The sequence below is a fragment of the Saccostrea cucullata genome, unplaced genomic scaffold (genome assembly GCF_032062105.1).
Source record: "Saccostrea cucullata isolate Sc308-1 unplaced genomic scaffold, CSIRO_AGI_Scuc_v1 ctg3135, whole genome shotgun sequence".
In the NCBI taxonomy this organism is placed as follows: Eukaryota; Metazoa; Mollusca; class Bivalvia; order Ostreida; family Ostreidae; genus Saccostrea; species Saccostrea cuccullata.
This window is the reverse complement of record NW_026933587.1, coordinates 13625-34667: the sequence shown is the minus strand read 5'-3', so window position 1 is coordinate 34667 and position 21043 is coordinate 13625. Positions and strand designations below refer to the sequence as shown.

Below are 21043 nucleotides of genomic sequence, written 5' to 3'. Positions count from 1 at the left end.
GTAGTCTACTTGTGTACCAAGTTATTTTGAAATCAGACCAAAACTGTAGGAGGAGTAGCATTTTGAAAGAATTTCACAGAAATTTCTATTTTTAGTAACCACGGCAACACCATCGAAATCAAAAACAGATATATAAAATTATGTATCTTAGTGTAGTCTACTTGTGTGCCAAGTTATATTGAAATCAGACCAAATCTGTAGGAGGAGTAGCATTTTGAAAGAATTTCACAGAAATTTCTATTTTTAGTTTTAGTAACCACTGCAAAACCGTTCATCGAAATCAAAAACCGATAAACAGAATTATGTACCTTAGTGTAGTCTACTTGTGTGCCAAGTTATATTGAAATCAGACCAAAACTGTAGGAGGAGGAGCATTTTGAAAAATTGTTTACAGACAGACAGACGGACAGACAGAAGGACGGACGCCGGACGCATTACTATCCCACAAGCTCTTCTGGTCTCTGACCAGTAGAGCTAAAAATATAAAAGGAAACGAAACTTACATCGGTATTTTGGTAAGCAGTGACGGCAATAAATTGAGTTTCTGGAAACGCATGTGTCTGCAAGCTCTTCTGCTCGTTTGGGCCATGTGACCCTACCTCTATAACATGGATTCTCGGTTGATACTTATGCATGGAATTCAAAATAATCTGAAATAGTAAATTGTAAAGTGTAATACAAAAAGATATGGTGGAATAAGATTTCAACTTTTACTATTGTTATCCGGATGGCAGACTTTATTCATTTTATTTTATTGCGTGTATTAAAAAGTATATTATTTTGAAAAAATATCAAATTTCAAACATCATTTTAGAAAAAAAAGTCATGTTTTATTAAAAAAAAAAAATTAATGGTCGTTTTATTGTAAATCTGCTTTCTTTTTGTGAAAGACCTATCGTGGTTGTATACCTGGCTGACCTGCCCCTGATCCACTGCTCTGTTATTGGTCAATTTCAATTTCCCGAAAACAATATCTTGTTTCATCCAATGGGCTCCGGAACTTGGGGAATCAGGATGAAGATAAACGCGTCCGTCTGAAAAAAGAAGAAAGTGCTTTCAGTTCTTTTAATGTCACTTTTTGTACTGTTATACTACGAGGGGTTATCAAAAATGTTCATGGATTAGCAACATAAATTTAAACAGCTTAAGGTAAATGAACATCAATGAATTTTTGAACATTTAGTAACCATCATCTTTTCTGTCTATATAATAAATTATGTTTATTATGCGCCCGGATCGATAGATCCAAGGCGTATATTGTTTTTGTCCTGTCTGTCTGTTTGTCTGTTTCTCTGCAAACTTTAACCTTCGCCATAACTTTTGAACCATGAGAGATAGGGACCTCATATTTGGTATGCATACTCCACTACTGAAGATCTTTCAAATAACACTAAGGTCAATGGCCTTTTGACCTTGACAGTGACCTATATGCTAAAAATAGCTTTTTTCTGCAAACTTTAACCTTCGCCGTAACTTTTGAACCATGAAAGGTAGAGACTTCATATTTAGTATGGATACTCCATTAATAAAATTCTTTCCAACGATACCAATGTCAATGACCTTGTGACCTTGATTGTGACCTATACGCTAAAAATAGCTTTTTTGTCTTCAAACTATAACCTTCGCCATAACTTTTGAACCATGAAAGATAGACCTCATATTTAGTATGTTTATTTACTCATTAAGCTCGTTTGAATGACACCAAGGTCATTGACCTTATGACCTTGAGTATGACCTATGTGCTAAAAATAGCTTTTTTGAACTTTAACCATAACTTTTGAACCATGAGAGATAGGGACTTCATATTTGGTATGCTTACTCCACTAATCAAGTTCTTTCAATTGATACCAAGGTCAATGACCTAGTGACCTTGATATTGACCTTTACGCTAAAATTAGCTTTTTTTCGAACTTTGTGCCGCCAGGCGCATAGTGTTTCACAAACACATCTTGTTTTTTTTTTTGGATAAATTATTTATAATTGTAAACAATGATACGTCCAGGAAGCGCAAACTCAAAGATGACATTTTCCTGCCTAATTGTAACTGTGTAAAACCTATTTTGATATGAGCATTGGTCATTCAAAAATCCCGTTATTTTCACTCACGTGGCATGACACATTTGTCCCGTAGAATATGGAATTTTTACAGAATTCTGTAGGTTTTATATTATTTCATGGTAAATTTGATATGAAACATCTTAATATCAATTAATGCGTTGTAATGACGTCAGAAATCAGGCCTTATGTGCTCAAAGCACGAAGAGGACTAAGTAATGACGTCAAAAAGGGGAGGGGTCGTTTTCTTACATTCTTTACAGTTCCCCCCTGGCATGTCCAATGATCCAATGATTGGCACAGAAAGTTTTATAAGACCGCGGTCTTATGGGCTACAGAAAAATAAAATGCATCCAGAGTAATTGTTTGTAAATGCCCGAAAAGATTTGAGAGATGAGAGATGTACATTTAATATCGGTTTGTAGTCAGGGTATTCAAAGTTTGTCGCATCGAAAAGTGGCATTGGACGTTTGTGATAGGTAATAGATATTGAAATCCGAAAAGCAAATCAAGTGAGAATCTTTCACCGTGTATGATAACCACAGGCATTTGTTTACTTGTTTTGGAAATGATTTTTTAACCCATAATATAATAATAACACGTGTTTAGACGTTCAAATATCACAGTACGTGTTTACATTGCTTTTAGAACCTATAAAATTATTTATCCTTTACTTCAAGGATTCAATTGATATCACATTGTATTAAACTTAAAGCAAATGCGTCTTTTGATGCAAAACAATCTTTAAATATATAGGTATATAAAATAAAAACGTGAGGCGGTATCCAATAGCACATAGAAGCTTAGGATTTGCTTAGTAAAAATAATCGGATACCAATGTTATTTGAGAAAATCCGAGAAAAAAAAAATCAAGAAATAAATAACAAAACTAAAAGGGGAAACCAATTATTTATTGTATTGATTATCATTTTTTTTTAATATTTCTTATTACATTTCATTTTCTAGCCGCCATGTCGTCACAAAAATCGTAATATACAGGCAAAAAAAAGATCCCTGTAGCGACAATCCGGAGCCAATTAGAGAAAGATAAATAATATTATACTTTACAATGGCAACACAGTGGTCATACCGTAATTTGATTCACAGTGGTCAAATGGCTTTTTCCGCCGGCGGCAGGTGTTTTACAGAATAAGAGCGAGGTCGGGTAACTACCCGGCGGTTATTCGAGCGTTTGATCGATCGGCATTATTCTAGTCAACATGGACAGTCATTATCTACAGAGATTCGTGTAATCTTTGACAAGTGTTAATATGGAAAGGGCCACATAATGAGATGTCCAATAAGCATGACATTTTCCCTCTTCTTTGATATATTTTTCTTTTAAACCTGGCGTATTTATCTCGTCTGTTTTTCTTCGGAATACAGTTTTAATGTTATACTTGTCATTACAAAATTTTAACAAAATTAAATATTTGTTAATGTTCTTTTGTATGTATATTTTTTTCCTTCGTTCGAATTAAATAAGTAAATATATTATTTTATGATTCAAAATATCTCTATTATTTTCAGGCACATAGTATTAGTGTGGAAGGGGGCAGTCACACTTTTTTTTAGCAAACATAACTACCATTGACCCACCCAGCCCGATACACACACATACGAAATGGGATTTTCATTTTTTTTTACCCCCTGGTTTCCCATTTCCCTTTTATTTTCACTTTCAAAAAAGATATTTCGTCCCTGATTTATACTTGTAAATAACAAATTATTTTTTACCCTAAGTGAGTTTTTATACTAAGTACCTCATATAAACCAAATATAGAATCAAAGGGGCGTGGTTTATCTCTTTATCAGCTGCGCAACAACAGCAGTCGATCTGTTTGTGGCCGAGATAGAAGGTACACAGTAGAAAATAAGGCGTCTTTCTTGTTACAATAAATACTTATTGTAAGCACGCAACAAATTTATGAACAAATAATCAAAAACATTTTTATTGTGTCAAAATTATTGTAAGAAATGCATTCCCCCCTTTTTTGGGGGTGGGGGATATCAGGTTTTATCAGTTTGGGAGTGTATAGTGCACAAAAAAACTATTGCGACGTTCCATAAAATCATGGTAAATGTGTACTTGAAATTTTAATAAAAACTAAACTAAGAACTAAATTTTGTTTTCAGTTTGCTACATGTGTAAATGACAGAGCAATAATTTTTTGACATGAATTGAGATGTTCATCCTCTTCTGTATTATTACGTGACATAGATGCACATCGTAGACGAGCAACATGTGGAGCGTTTGCGGCCCATTTCATCTTATGCATCAGTATAAACAGTGGGACGGACAACTTCGGAATGGACATTTTTCCGAACTTGCGCACCCTTTTCCTTTAAAGCTATCATCTTAGGGTTTTTTTTAAATGGTGGGGTTTTTATAATCAAATTGATTTGTGAAAAAAAAAATTCAACATTTTCTGCTAGTTTTTGAGATATTTGAGTTCAAAAACAAAAATCCCATGGGGAAACATGAACTTAAAAATACCCCACAAAAAACCCCACAAAAACCCCATGGGGTTTATTTTTCACCCCATGGGGTTAAATAACCCATATTATTTTTCGTGGGGTTTTTTAACCCACGTCTCACTAAAAATAAAATGTGGGGTTTATTATCCCATAATTTTTTATGTGGGGTAAAAAAACCCATATTATTTCTCTTAATGCTTGTAATTATCAAGTGAGAATTATAAAATACATATTGTTTGGAGTTGCAACATAAATTAAGTACAATACATGTACATTTTTTATCAACTTTGTAACAATTTAATTAATTAATTTTTTTTTCAAATTCATTGATATACAGTACCTGGCCATAAGTGAGTCATAATTTTATTTTTACACTATATATTTCATTGAAAAACCTGTTTTCATAAAAACTTGTTGTGAAGTCAATTTTAGCTCAATTTTCATGATTTTTTCACTGAAACATGCAGAATTATTCAAATTTTCTTATCTTAAATGATAAACAAAATGATACTTAAACTATTGAGAATAAATCATAAAATATTGTCATGACAAAATTTTCTAACCTCAAATTACTATGATTTCTTAACAAATTGAAGTCTTAAAATTTTTGTTTTGCACTTGACCTGTGATTTCATGGTAATGCATAAAGATAAAACTATTTTGAAATAATGTGAAGAAACTACAACAAATTCTGCATTTTATGGTGTTTTAGACATTAAAAAGAAACAATAAATGACACTGCAAGAATATTTTAGAAAAATGTGTTTCCTAATGAAATATATAGTGAAAAAATAAAATTTTGACTCACTTATGGCCAAGTACTGTACATTTATCACTGCATATGTAAATAAGACATGGCATAAGCATGATAAGAAGGGAATTAAATTATATTTTTTTGACTGACCCGTAAGTGAAAAAGTAAACAAATACGGATTAAAAGTTTGAAAGTTAGTCTAATATTCCAAGCGGGGGAGAGAAATGAATATAAAAAAAGACATTGGAGTGGACCGGCAATTTCATCAGAAAAACAATGTAAAAAAATAACGTGACTTTGTTTACGCTAGCGTAGCTCACAGGTTATTGTTTTCACTATTTTACTGATAAAAGTGCCGACTCCTCAGTCCTGTGACCTGTTATTGAACACTGTTGATCGTGAATCACATAGTAATGATAGTTGTTCTACTTACATGGAGTTTAGTTTGAGCTCTGCTGTCTGTAGCATAATGGACTTGATTCAAACAAAGACAAAAACTTCTCTACTTTTCAAAGAATGTTTTTGAAATTGATTGAAAGAGACCAAATCAATTCATGACTTGTGATACTTTCCTTATTTTGGCACCATTGTCACCCACATCTTTTTCTTTCCCTATGTATAAGTCGTACTCTAAGAAACATATGGGAGACTCTGACAAATAGCGTAAAATTCAAAGACTAAACTGTTATATTTATCCGGAATTTGTTTTTCAGCTACACTGACAAAAGTTAAGTATATTATACTTATAGATGTTTATGCCCACTGGCCCTGATTTGGGAATAAATCGCACTGTCATTTCATTCTAAATAATCTGTAAATGCAGTAGCTTCTCAATCCTAAACCAGAAAAATGCTTTCTTTAAAGTGATTAAAAGAACCAGTTCGTCTTCTTTCATGCAATATAACACTTTTATAGCTTTTTCAAAGGAATTAATAAATTTAAATCATAAAAAAAAAAAGATGAAAGAAGACGAACTGGTAGCGTTATGAAGGTGTTATGGAATAAAAATACCACACAAAGCAAATTTACATGAAATAAAATGAAAGAAAAGACCTATAGCCCTCAAGGTTTCACTGGTCAGCATGATCAAGGACTCTAATAAATTCATTCAATACGCATACAGGTACGGACTGACTATATAAAATCTAATATTTATTTTTGAATATTAATTATGTCTATAAGGCAGCTATAAAGCTCCTCCGTTTTTCAATAATTTATTTAAATTTTTAAAACTTATAGCCTTGAGTAGAAAACAGTCTCTTACATTTCCTTAAATGTTTCAAAAATATATATATATAAACAAATACTTTGATAAAGTTAGAATTACTAAATACAAGAAATTTATAATTTATCATTTTAGATTAAGAAAGACCATACTTTTACAAGAAAAATAAAACCATACTTGCCAAATTTCATTGAAATGTGAAAAAGTTATGGCCAGTTAAGAGAACACACCTGTACAATTGACTGAATATGACATGATGATGGATTCTCCCCATGTAAATTTTACAACTTATCATGTAAGATTTAGAAAGTTTATGCCATTGCAAGAAAAATAAAACCAATACTTGCCAAATTTCATTGAAATATGAAAAAGTTATGGCCAGTTAAGAGAACACACTAGTACGACTGACAGTGTATTACATGATGATGGATTCTCCCTATATAAATTTATGTTCTCTTTTAGTTTTACAATTTAATCACTTAAGATTAAGAAAGACCATACTTTTACAAGAAAAATAAATCCATACTTGCCAAATTTCATTGAAAAATAAGAAAGTTATGACCAGTTAAGAGAACACACTAGTACGACTGACTGAATATGACATGATGATGGATTCTCCCCAGGTAAATTTCAGTTCTTTTTCAACTTATCATGTAAGATTTAGAAAGTTTATGCCATTGCAATAAAAATAAAACCAATACTTGCCAAATTTCATTGAAATATGAAAAAGTTATGGCCAGTTAAGAGAACACACTAGTACGACTGACTGTGTATTACATGATGATGGATTCTCCCTATATAAATTTATGTTCTCTTTTAGTTTTACAATTTAATCACTTAGGATTAAGAAAGACCATACTTTTACAAGAAAAATAAATCCATACTTGCCAAATTTCATTGAAAAATAAGAAAGTTATGGCTAGTTAAGAGAATACACTAGTACGACTGACTGAATATGACATGATGATGGATTCTCCCCATGTAAATTTCAGTTCTTTTACAACTTATCATGTAAGATTTAGAAAGTTTATGCCATTGCAAGAAAAATAAAACCAATACTTGCCAAATTTCATTGAAATATGAAAAAGTTATGGCCAGTTAAGAGAACACACTAGTACGACTGACTGTGTATTACATGATGATGGATTCTCCCTATATAAATTTATGTTCTCTTTTAGTTTTACAATTTAATCACTTAGGATTAAGAAAGACCATACTTTTATAAGAAAAATAAAACCATACTTGCCAAATTTCATTGAAATATGAAAAAGTTATGGCTAGTTAAGAGAACACACTAGTACGATTGACTATATGTATAACATGATGATGGATTCTTCCTATGTAAATTTATGTCCTCTTTCAGTTTTACAATTTATCATTTTAGATTAAGAAAGACCATACTTTTACAAGAAAAATAAATCCATACTTGCCAAATTTCATTGAAAAATAAGAAAGTTATGGCCAGTTAAGAGAACACACTAGTACGAATGACTGAGTATAACATGATGATGGATTCTCCCTATGTAAATTTAAATTTTAAATTTATAATTTTAAGTCAACTCTGTTTTAAGTTGTTATAATCTGCACCAGTAAGAACATTTTAATAGAAAAGGTCATATGTTATATGTAGGCATTCACAAATTAATTTGGTAAAATTAAAAAGAAATGTTGGAAAAGTATTCCATGAAGATACAGTATATTTTAATCTGTTTAATAAGAAATATATGAAGAAGTTAAGTAATACATGTATGAATTCTTATTTATGAAAATAAGTTGCAAATGATTTTGAATGAGCAAACCATTGTATTGTTTATTACCAAGAACCATACAGTTCATAGGTTTAACGTATATACATAAATCAGTTGTACAGTATATGTGTAACATTTCAATGTCATTCGAACATTATGAAGCCTTACATCAGAGACATAAATAACAGTTATTATGTCTCTGCTTACATCCAAGTATTTGGAAATTTATCAATATGTCAATGACCGTTTTCCATGGCAATAACACAATAATTATCAATTAGTAAAATTACAAAAAAAAAGTTAATTTTTCATTTTTTTTTTTTTTCCATCAATGAACACTTTGAAATGTGCTTTTTACTAGGAAAACTTAAAAAAAAAATTTAGAGTAGCTAGTTACTCTGAAACCAGCTATGTATACACAAAGGGATATATAGTAAACAGGAAATGGTTCGTGTAATGATCAGTCTGTGTGGAAATGAATTCTTGAATATATGTATATACCGGGTATATCATCATATAGACTGAAACTCTGAAAGGTGTGAGAACATTCCTTCGGGCAAAATTCTCCAATATATTTTCAAAGGTGTGAAATAGGGATAATTCACTGATTTCAATTTAATTGATCTTTTACAAATTTATACAGATTTTCAGAATTAATAAATTGAAAATCAATCTGCAATTCATCCCTTTTATTACAACACTAATCAAAGGGTTTTAATTAAGACTGTTTTTCATGATTCAATACTCCAATTAAAATCATCATAATTTAATAATTAGGTACTCAGTGGTCATTAAATAATACATGGCTTCCTCTCTCTCTCTCTCTCTCTCTCTCTATAAAATTATTGCACTTCCCCTCTCTCTCTCTCTCTCTCTCTCTCTCTCTCTCCTCTGTATAAAATTATTGCACTTGCAGTTATTATTTTTTTTCCCCTAGAAAATTTCAAAAATTTCAATTTAGTTGTTGACAGGATAAGTGGAATAAAAAAAAAATCCATGCAGAGAGAGAGAGAGGGGGGGTATAAAACAATTTAACAAAAAATTCTGTTAGTTGTATATCAACACTTGAGGGGAAGTTTGGAATAGGTTAAGCATGTTAAGTATAAAGCATTCTGAAATAATCAGGCCTTTGATTTTTTTTTTGGGGGGGGGGGGGTGTTACCAAATAACGATGAAATGTATAAGGAATATTGTTTAAGGTTTCCGTTAATACTCTATAATTGGTGTTGATGTACATGGTTAAGGTTGTGCAGTTCTTTAGATTTTAATATATATGAAGTAAAAATCACTTAAATACGTGTAAGATGGCTGCATCCCTCTACTTAAGGAGGCTGGCGGGTCAAAATTTTAATCTTAAATTAACCACCAGATTTAACTTATTTTTTTTAGATATGGTATATTTAGCTGTCAACTATCATTTGGCAAAGAAAAAATTCATATATTTTAGTTTTAAAATTTTATCATTTTGTATATCTTTATATGGAGCTCTCCTTTTAAAGGAGATTGAAATAGTCTAAAAAGTACGTAAGGGTTGCCCGCAACCCTGTGTCTCGCCTGCTGTCGCTGTGGTTAGTAAGAAATGATTAATCTGATAAACTTTTATTGACATTTCAGAAGGAATAACTCAAAAAGTGGATCGAGTCATTTTGCTGGTTTTTAAAGAGATATTGTCATGGACTTAATAAGAACTGTAAAACGTTTCTATCTGGACAATATGTTACGTAATTAGGGTCCCATTTATACAGATTCAGGTTCTGACTATAGGTACAGGCGTTTGTGGTTACCCATGATGTATCCACTGACAAATTATCATGCCACTATAAGTTATAGTTGCTGAGATATGGACCTCCACCATAAATTTATGCAAAGTCACTCATGCGGAAAAATGTAGGTCAAGATGACCTAATTCTGGTACAGGCGTTTGTGGTTACCCATGATGTATCCACTGACAAATTATCATGCCACTATAAGTTATAGTTGCTGAGATATGGACCTCCACCATAAATTTATGCAAAGTCATCTTTATGTAGGTCAAGATGACCTAATTCTGGTACAGGCGTTTGTGGTTACCCATGATGTATCCACTGACTAACTATCATGCCACTATAAGTTATAGTTGCTGAAATATGAACCTCCATTATCAATTTAACCAAAGTCATTCATGCAGAAAAATGTAGGTCAAAATGACCTAATTCTGGTACTGATGTTGTTGGTTACTTATAACCTGTACAATGACAAATCATCATGCCATTATAAGTTATAGATGCTGAGATATGGACCTCCACCAAAAATTTAACCAAAGTCACTCATGCAGAAAAATGTAGGTCAAGATGACCTAATTCTGGTACTGACGTTTGTGGTTACCCATGATGTATCCACTGACTAATTATCATATCCCTATAACTTATAGTTGCTGGAATATAGTTTCACCATAAATTATCATGTTTCCAACTTAATACTTTGAATTTTTTTTTTCAAAATCATACATGGGATATAAGTTTTTATCCATACTGTATTGTGTTTTCAAGAAGACTGAATAAATATATATTGCAGTTTATAAAACTTTGACATTTAAATACGCCGTAAGATGGCTGCGACATTCCTCTACTAGCCTCGTTAATTAACCTGCCTACAGTTTTTCAGCAAATTGTCTTGTTAACTTGCAATATATAGTAAGGCACGTGTTCATGTCACGCAGTTGTGTTAAATTAATTGTAAATGTGAACATATGCTTTATGTCTTATACATGTACCAATTATTGTTTCTATTTCGATTATCTTTAAGTTGAGAGACTGTAGACAGCTGTAACATGAAAATAACGATATCTCCCTTTCAAACTTTCAAGTTTCTTTCATTGTTTATATACCAAGTGTTCTCCGGAGACAGCTTTTGATACTTATGAAGAATTTAAATCAAGATTCTAGAAATTGTCGTTTTTCTTTATTAAACTTTCAAAATAAAATGTTACTGTCAAAACTATTGTTAAATGAAAAATACACTAGCTTTTATTGTTTAGATGGGAAAATAATTTCAGGTTAATGAAATGACCATATGTATTTTAAATCTTTATCTTCAATCTGAGAAAGGGACGTAACTCTGTAAAGCGGATCGTATAATGCTTATATTTTCCTCAATAGTAAGAAGACTAGATTAGTAAATAGGATATGAGACATTTTGAAAGGAAGAATTAAAACTATCATGACAATCGAAACGCTAAATGGGTTTGGACGGAACCATTCATATTTTTGCGCAGGGGTGTCTTAAAATAAACGGAACGTGAATTTGTTTCTTATTTTTAATCCGAGTTGGATTCAACGGAAATTTCCTCAACCTTGTTGTTTTTATCTATTTTCATAATCTTACATTATGTTTGAATAATAATAATACAGCAACTAGAGTCTGGAGTTAAACCTACCCACCCCCTTTTGTTAACTTCCGAGAAACCAATATCTACACACCCCAGATCTACATAATCCAGTTGCGTTTACTTCTGAACAAACTAACATTTTTAATGCTGAACAAACTGACACTTTTAATAACTTTACATGTCCAGAGTTTGAAAACCCGATAGAAAAAAAAAGATGTGAAATATGATTAAATTCCATCAAAATCAGATCCTAACAAGAACAATATTAAAAACTTTGAATTAAAAAAAAAAGCGTACAATCTTTTGTATTACTCCTAGGTTGAGATAGAAATGTTGAACCATTATTTTAAAACCAGAAATTATAACATTCTTGAAAGTACATGTAGACTGCTCTCAGATGGGACTAGACGACTATTATGCAATATTAACAGGAAATGACAGGTGTCACTACTTAGGTGTGGAACCGAATCCTTGTATATATATACACGTTTGATGTACGTCTGGGTTACAATGTACCCCTCGGAATACAGCCCTGAGGGTGAATCTTACAATATATTTTCTATATAGTGTGTACAGAGTGGTTCGACCATGCTCTACGCGCTGAAGTTATTAAAAATGATTGCATACATGTGACCCCCCCCCCCCCCCTCCCCCATACCTAGTACCATAAATACGCGATTTCCATGCATTTGTAATATGGGATAAAATATTATTGATATAGAATAAAATTTATAAAATATAGATTAATGGGGGTGGGGTGGGTCGTAAGAATTTAACTTTTGTTTAATGATTTAGACTTTGATATTCCTATCATGCATTTACAATCAAACAAGTCCGAAGATTGACCGGAGAGTCCACTATCCTCGTATGAAAAATACAATTAATTTTTTTTTACAACAGACCGAGAAGAGTAAGGGGTATACTATTTTTGAGACATAAACGGGTGTGAACAAAAAATCTCGATTGCATATCATGTGCTTGATAAAGGGGCCGAGCAAGGGACGCTTTACGCGATCGTACATATTAGGCCTAATATCTATATGTAATATGCTTGTAACGGTGGATTAATCATGTGTTGATAAATAAATAAATAAATAAATAAATAAATAAATGAATGAATGAATGAATGAATGAATGAATGAATGAATGAATGAATGAATGAATGAATGAATGAATGAATGAATGAATATAAAGATCTACTTCAGGTGGGTCATCATGTATTCGGCACTTTAGTAAACGCTTCGCTTAATTAATAATCGGGATATATTACAACAAATATAAGATGTTTTAAATAGTTTAAGTTGAATTACAAAGATCTAACGGAAATAATTGTAAATATAATTACCGAAATTAATTAAGTGTAAATCGCTAAAATGAGTAAACCGGGCCCGCTACCCATTTTAGTCACCTTGAAAAGGACAATCGGCGATAATGATGGATAAACATAACATTTTAATTCAAAACTGTCAGCGAAGGCAAATCTTATAGTAATAAACTATGTCCGTAAATTTCATGAAGAAATAATGTGTATTCATCTCATTATTGTCAAAAACCCGGTTTTCAGTTTCGAAATTCCCGGCCGGCCCGGCCCGGGTTTCGCTACCCATTTTAGTCACACTACAGAAGAGCGGAAAGGAAGAAGACCACCTGTCTGGATGTACAGGCCTAATGATGGAATTAAGAACTTTATTTTAACAAGGATTAATTCACGCAAGTATTTAAATCAGTCTGATTGATTTGGCGTGTGTGAATTATTCCATTAACATCACAAAATGTCCAATTGGAATTCTGCTGTCAGTCAGTGTCTGAAGGAATTAGTTTTGTTTACATGTCAGTGATGTAAGTATTAGCATGCTATGAATTTGGGGGTTATTTCTTGCAAAACGGAATCAAGCTCTATATGATAGATATTAGAGGAATATACATGGTCAAAAATTAATATAACTTTTATTAGTTTTCTTAGTCTTACTCAACAGTCAATTTAGGGAGGAGGAATATCTGTCAGGGTGTCCCATGTATCAGTAGGGTATGTCACATTGTGCCTGTCTAAGGTTAATCAAGTTCAAGTTCAGTTTATTTATGGATTCTATAACATAAGGTCTGTGCGAATGAGTTCAATAATTAATCCCTGCATGTACTTTTATGGGGTACTCACAAGGGTGGATCTTAACAACTGCAGTGATATAGATGTGAAATTTCTATTTTCCTTTTAAAAAACTGTGAACCAAAAATTATCACTTTGACAACAAAGTACCAATCATACGATATGTATGGAAATACCTTATTGAAGAGTTACTGTAGCTCCAAAGTTTTTTTTTTCTAATTAGGTCAAACATGAATAAAGGTCAAGGGGTCAGAAATCATAGCATGCTCAGAAATATCTTGCAACAGACATATGAAAAATCTATCTCTTCTAAATCAAAGTCATAAGGAAGAATTAATATTTATGAAAAGTATGTCATACTTCAAGGTCAAGATATAATGGTAAAAAATCATGATAGTGTAATCTGTATTAAGAAAGGAATAATTCGCACAGGTAATACATGTATAATTTGAACATGTTGAAAGCCCTATCTCATCTCATTCAAAAGATATGACCAAAGTTTAAGTTTTTATGACATTGATAAGCTGACCATTTAACAGATGACAGATGAATAAGATTTAATGTCCTCTCTTATTCGCTAAGGTGGGGGACAAAAATCAAAAGAACTCATCAAAAGGGATTGACTGACCTTGACCTGATAATGCATATAGATGCTTTCTGTAAAAATAAACGTCTTCTTACAATAATTTAGTTTATAGTTAGAAAGTTTAAGTATCATAAGAAAAAGAAATATCATGTTTGACATACATGTAGATCTATTTCAATGAAAAAAAGTGATATTGTCAGAATGAGATCAATATTGCCTGACTGCACCTTGCAGGATGAAAATTTAGTTTTAATAATTTCAGAACTTCTTTTTTTCTAATTAGAAACCAAAGAATTTTCGATGAATTCCAATTATATATTACTAATAATTATAATGTACATGATCTATGTAAAGCCTAAATTGATTCGTTATCCAATGTAGATTTAACAGTCGAGCTGGTTGATGACAGGTATAAACTTAAAAAAATTACTAGTAGTAAATAAGGTACCGTAAAGGCGTAGTACATGTATACAATGTATATGTTGTCTTATTTAATCATATTCATTGTACCTGCTTTTTTGGCTGATATTAAGTGGTTATTTCAGCTTTTTTTTTATTCAGACAGAGTAGCATAGAGATGCAATTAATTTCATTTTTCATAATATTCATTCATTCATAAAAATAATAAAGATACCTAACCTAATGATAAAAAAAGAAGAATAAATCAGATTGGTGATCAATATCTAAAGACATGATGGCGGATCTAAGGGAATACTGTAGGTTGTAATATTTTCGTTCGTTTATTGCTTTTCTCATTTACCTAAGACAAAGCGACATGAGATATTTGTCTCATCTTTTTTAATTATGATTATGGCTAATTGATTTCAAACATTTAGCTTATAAGTCATGTATTATAGTCTAAATTTATGAGCGGTGGATCCAAGGGGAGTTGATATTTAAATACTTGTGGTGGATCAAAGGATACTAATGATTTTTGCAAATTTATTTCAACGTTTAGTTAATATTTCTGTGTGTGATCATGATCTTAACTAAGAAGTGGTGGATCCAAGGCAAGTGGATATTAATTGTTTTGATAGCCATAAGAGTTGTGGTGGATGTAAAGGGAGTAGATAGATATTTGTAATAGGTCAAAGGATAATAATGATTATGGATAATTGATTTCAAACATATAGCTTATATGTCATGTGTGATCAAGATCTAAACTTATAAGTGGTGGATCCAAGGGGAGTGGATATTTATCTTTTTTAATTATTTGTGTTTGATCAAAGGTTATTAATGAATTGTGATCATGTCTAATTTATTTCAAACATTTAGCTCGTGATCTTAATTTTAAAGTGGTTGATCCAAGGCAAGTGGATATTATTTTTAAATATTTGTGATGGGTAAAAGGACATTACTGATTCCGGCTAATTGATTTCAAACATTAAACTTATATGTCATGTGTGATCAAGATCAAAACTCATAAGTGGTGGATCCAAGGGGGGTGGATATTTATCTTTTTTAAATATTTGTGAATGATCAAAGGATATTAATGATTTATGATTATGGCTAATTTATTTCAAACATTTAGCTTTTATGTCAGGTGTGAACATGATCTTAATTTAAAAGTGGTGGATCTAAGGGGAGCGGATATTATTTTTAAATATATTTGTGGTGGGTAAAAGGATAATAATGATTATGGCTAATTTATTTCAAACTTTACAAATCTTACATGTCATGTGTGATCAAGAACTTAACTTATTAGTGGTGGATCCATGGGGAGTGGATATTCATTTTTTAAAGAAATATTTGTGGTGTATCAAGGATATTAATGACTATGCCATAGTCATTAATATCCTTGATATGGCTGATTGATTTTAAGCATTAAGATTATATGTCATGTGTGGTCATGATCTAAACTGATAAGTGGTGGATCCAAGAGGCATAAATATTTTATTTTTAAATATTTGGGTGAATCAAAAGATTTTAATAGTTGTACTTTGTGATATATAACTGAATTGAGTTCCATTAATTAAATATGTAGATATATTGCACATGAATTAAATAAATCCAATCTTATTAGTGGTGAATGCAAGGGGAATGGAGATTTAAAAAAAATCCACAAACTAGACATCATATAAACCTAACATATATAAATATACATTAGTTAAGGAAAGAGACCCTCTTTGGACACTGTGAATTGGTTGCTATTGTGTTGGTATTAAATTTTCTTGTTTCATTTTTTTAAATATTCAGATTAATGGTCATCGATCAAATAATCTGTGAAGAGTTTTATGATGAATGTTTCATTTTGGGAGGCAACTGCCTTAGAAACCTGTTTTCATATAAATCTTCTTTTACATAAGCAAAAATTTGAAGAATGAATACTTGAAAATTTGAAAAATAATAGATATTTGTTATAACTATCCACTTTTATAAAATGAGAAACAGAGAAGATACTAATGATCCATTAGTCTAAGAAAAAAACCCAAGTTTTTAGGAATTATCTTACAGTAAATATATCAATACATGGGATTTAAAACCCCATGATAAAGAAACGTGGGAGAAAAAACCCCATATGACAATATAAGCAACATATGGGTTTAAAAAACCTACATTGATTTTCGTGGGGTTATTTCCCCCATGGGGTGAAAAATAAACCCCATGGGGTTTTTGTGGGGTTTTTTGTGGGGTATTTTTAAGTTCATGTTTCCCCATGGGATTTTTGTTTTTGAACTCAAATATCTCAAAAACTAGCAGAAAATGTTGAATTTTTTTTTTCATAAATCAATTTGATTATAAAAACCCCACCATTTAAAAAAAACCCTAAGATGATAGCTTTAAAGGAAAAGGGTGCGCAAGTTCGGAAAAATGTCCATTCCGAAGTTGTCCGTCCCATTCAGCATCTCGAGACTGATATTGGCTTTTAGTAATTCTATCCTAATTTTTAGAATTCTTTTCAGAGGAAATGTTTGCGCCCCTAAGGTCATACTTAAACCTCTATATATACTAGAAGTTTTTTTTTTATCTTTTATCAATTCCGTACCCCCGTACAAATATACGTGTAAAGCATGTTGAACTGTCAAAGTAAGCCGTCGAAGTCAATGTTTCTCACAAAAGACCAATTGAATAATAGTAATATCTAAAAAAAAAAAGAAAAAGAGAAAGAAAAACACCAGATGGTCATTAAACATTTTTGATAAAAATATTTATGAAAACCCTCGCATTTTTTTTTATCATTTTAAAAATACGTATAAGATTTTCACGAAACAATTCACAGTTTTCACATGTTAGACAATCAAATTTTTAAGAGAATTGCAATTAAATAAAATAGGGGGAAACAATTAAAATTTGGCCAATCCAAATATATTAGAGTGTAAGAACTGTTTTGACACATGTACTTAGTAAGTCGATCTGTTTGTGGCTGATCTGTACTTAACTGTACTTAGTAAGTTAGTTTTACTCAGCATCAGCTGCGTTATGTATGCTCAAGTAACATTTATGTAAAGATTTCATTGTCACGTTTTATTGAAACAAGTTTGTGTGATCATACATGTACTCCTTTTTGTGGAATTAATGGTGACGGTGTATGCGAAGTGATAATTAAGTAGAGGGAAATAACTGGTAAATGTCTCTAAATATTTATCTCTATACACACGTAGGTAACCGACATTACGTAAATTTACATATCCTTGTAATTTAATCAAAATTGTTAATTTGTAATGCTTGAGTTTTTCTTCCGATATTCATTGTACTGTTTAAACAAGGGCGCTGCAAAATTGAGCATATTCTCACAAAAGAGCATATCTATTTAAAGCAACTTTCCACTTCGATCCCGATGCAAATTACATTAATTCCGTTACGCACAACAAACTAACCCACCCACAAACAAGCGCGTTGCTTACTCTATCCCCTCCAACTCTGTTGCGAAGGAATTATAATTGCATGGCAAGATGATGTCAATCTGCACACATGAATGTAAGTCTATGATTTCTGCGAAAAAATAAAATCACTTTTTCTATGCGGTTTATGATTGCGTGTTCGAACCACATCGACCGGGAAGAGTCAGCAGAAATCGGAGGAACCGTAAAGCCATCTGTGAAAACAAAATGTTTTGTTTCCCACTTAGTACTAACTAACTGGCTCAAAACTTTAATAACCTCCAGGAAACATAAAAAAGAAATTATGCATTTCAGAAAATTTTTGAAAAATAAGCATTGATGTTGAAATTTTCTTAGAAAAAGTTTTACCTACCTACCGACCCAATTTATTCAACCTGAATCGGTAACGGGCACAGAAAACATTATTATAAAGTTAGCTTAATGATCCTCGAACACTACAGGAAATATTAAACGCTTAATTTTTCTAATGTTGTCTATGCAAATTTCTAATGCGCACTGTTACCTTACACCTTGCGGTACCGGACAACATGCAGTGTTCAAATACAGCAGTTCAAAATACTGTATTTGTTCGGTCAGAACTTTTGTATTGAAGTCAAGCTTTCGAAATTTTTACAAAAGAACTATCCACGTGGGGCGTTTTTTTTTAAATTATATCTGCCGAATTTTTGTTGTACTTTATTTTTGTGTGTACACGTGAGGGGGGGGGGGGGGGGGTTGTTGTTAATAAGCAATCTTAGTTATGGACTCAGGGTAAATCTGCAGCTGAACAAAGATTTTATTGATATTATTTTTTCCTTTCTTTGTTTCTTCTCTTATTTTTCTATTATTCATACTGTTTTTCTCTTTACTATTTCTTTTCATTATATCTATTTAAGTAAAACACACCAATTTTCAATACTGGTGAGTTGGTTTTGCTTTGTCACATTTCTACTATTTTATTTTTAGCTTTAATGTTGAGCATTAATACACAAATTTTTTTCCACACTTCTCAAAGATGTATACCTTTAAAAATTTGTTCCTATACAAATCTGTACAAAAAAGTCTAACATTTCTAATGTTTTACTGAGCGGGCATAAAGAATCGATGTTTGACCGTTGAGTGAGATGTTGGACCTGTTGATGAGATGTTGGGTTGTCATACAATATGGGCAGAGCTTAATTAATCTCATTTTCATTCGTTGGTATTTTACAGTGACGGGCCTGAGGTTTACATTATGGAAGATAGTGCGATGCATGTATGTAAAAAACAAAATAAAAGGTAAAACAAAACATTTATTGCCAGTGTTCTCGGGCAAAATGCGTTGTGTCGACCCTCGAACCAAACTGTCTGTCTCCGGCCTAACGGCACCAGGCAGACAGTTTGTTTCTTGGGTCCGGCATGTTGCCCGAGAACACAGGCAATAAATGTATGGTGTTGACCGAACGCGTCCCGAAATTCAGTTTAAATACTTTCTAGAAAAAAAGACGCCTGCTTCTAAATACTCTTTTATAATGTATCGTTGAAAAATTATCTAGTAACATTAATTCTGATATACACTGAGAATTCTTGAAACGATTAAGTACGACTTACTTTGTGACAGCTGCTCGGCTTGTCCGCACGGCACCCACTTGCCATTTTGAAATTTCCAGTGATGGGGATCCGCCAGAATCATGTCCACAAAAACGTTATACTGTTTGTGAGGGTCCAGGCCATTCAGACTGAATTGTAGCGTGGGAAACATCCTCCTAGTAAAAAAGTCAAAAATTAGTTCATTTCATGCTTAAACCGTGATTCTGCTTACAAAGAACTAGTTAGTTTTCAAAATAGAATTGATTCAAAAGTAAGTACATGTGTACTTTGTGATAGGCTTATTAGTAGATCGCTGTTCTGAGAAAAAAGATGGGAAGGGCGACTAGAGAGATATGGTTTAGTGCCAAGGACGGTAAAAAGTGTAAATATTGCACACAATAATAAGAGCTGTTTTGGATTTAATTCTCCGTATATCAAAACTGTCATCTCCAAATATTACTAACACGTTCCTTATACTTGTGCACTCATTCATTATTTTTATATTTCCCATTACCTTTAAATATTGCCCTCCTGAGCTTGAAACGAAAATCATCCAAATTTTCGCCTATTGGATGGCGAGACAAACGCACTTCGTATTGATGGCGACTACAGAAGTATCTGATGGAGGACTCTAAGTTTTTTTTTCTCCGGTTTTTGAAATAGAGTTTTAATTTGTACATTTGAGGTGAAAAGTCGGAAAAATATCCAGGGGCTCGTTTTACAAAAGAATTTACGACTAAGACAAAAAACTACACATTATTGTAAAATTTTGCAAAATTAATAATTCTATTTGAAATTGTCCGTGTAAAAATATCTTACAACATTCTTTTAAAAAGTTTAAAATAATTTTTGATATAATGTTAATTAAAAAGTTATATGAATAATTAAAGTTGGTCTTACGTCGTAAGTCCTTTTGAAAAACGGGCCCCAGAGCTAAGTACAGCTTTGTGTGCCCGATATTTTTTTTCTCTAAGGGTAATTAAAGCTTTGCAGGGCAATGCTTTTCTCTACTTTAACTCTACTGACCTATACTCGGCACATAGGACCATTGAGTAGTAGGGGATCTTTTTCGTGCCAGCACCTACTGCGACACGGGACCTCAGTTTATACGGTCTCATCCGAAGGACCAGTCTCCGTGCCCCACAGTAGGATTCAAACCCGCGACGTACGGATCAACTCCTTTGATATAAACCCGCCGGTGAGTGTAGATTCATTCAGGGCGAAAACAGAGATTATGAGTAAAATATGTAATGATAAGAGTTCCAGGTTTTAATAATAATAATAATACTAAAATTGAGATGAATTAAATGTACAAGGTATATTCTTGTCCCAGAGT

The 21043-nt window shown here is 32.1% G+C and overlaps 1 protein-coding gene across 2 annotated transcripts in view; it reads right to left on the bottom strand.

The window, feature by feature from the left end:
- LOC134238700 (T-box protein 1-like) overlaps positions 1-21043 on the bottom strand; it is a 40044-nt gene that overhangs the window by 12346 nt on the left and 6655 nt on the right. Inside the window, exons 2-4 of one of the 2 annotated variants that reach the window (XM_062720818.1) lie at positions 19729-19883; positions 919-1034; positions 504-650 (exon numbers count right to left, since the gene is read on the bottom strand). In XM_062720818.1, coding sequence (XP_062576802.1) covers positions 504-650; positions 919-1034; positions 19729-19883 — 418 coding nt within the window. Of the gene's footprint in view, positions 1-503; positions 651-909; positions 1035-19728; positions 19884-21043 lie in introns of both variants that reach the window. The other variant, XM_062720817.1, reaches the window with a different exon arrangement.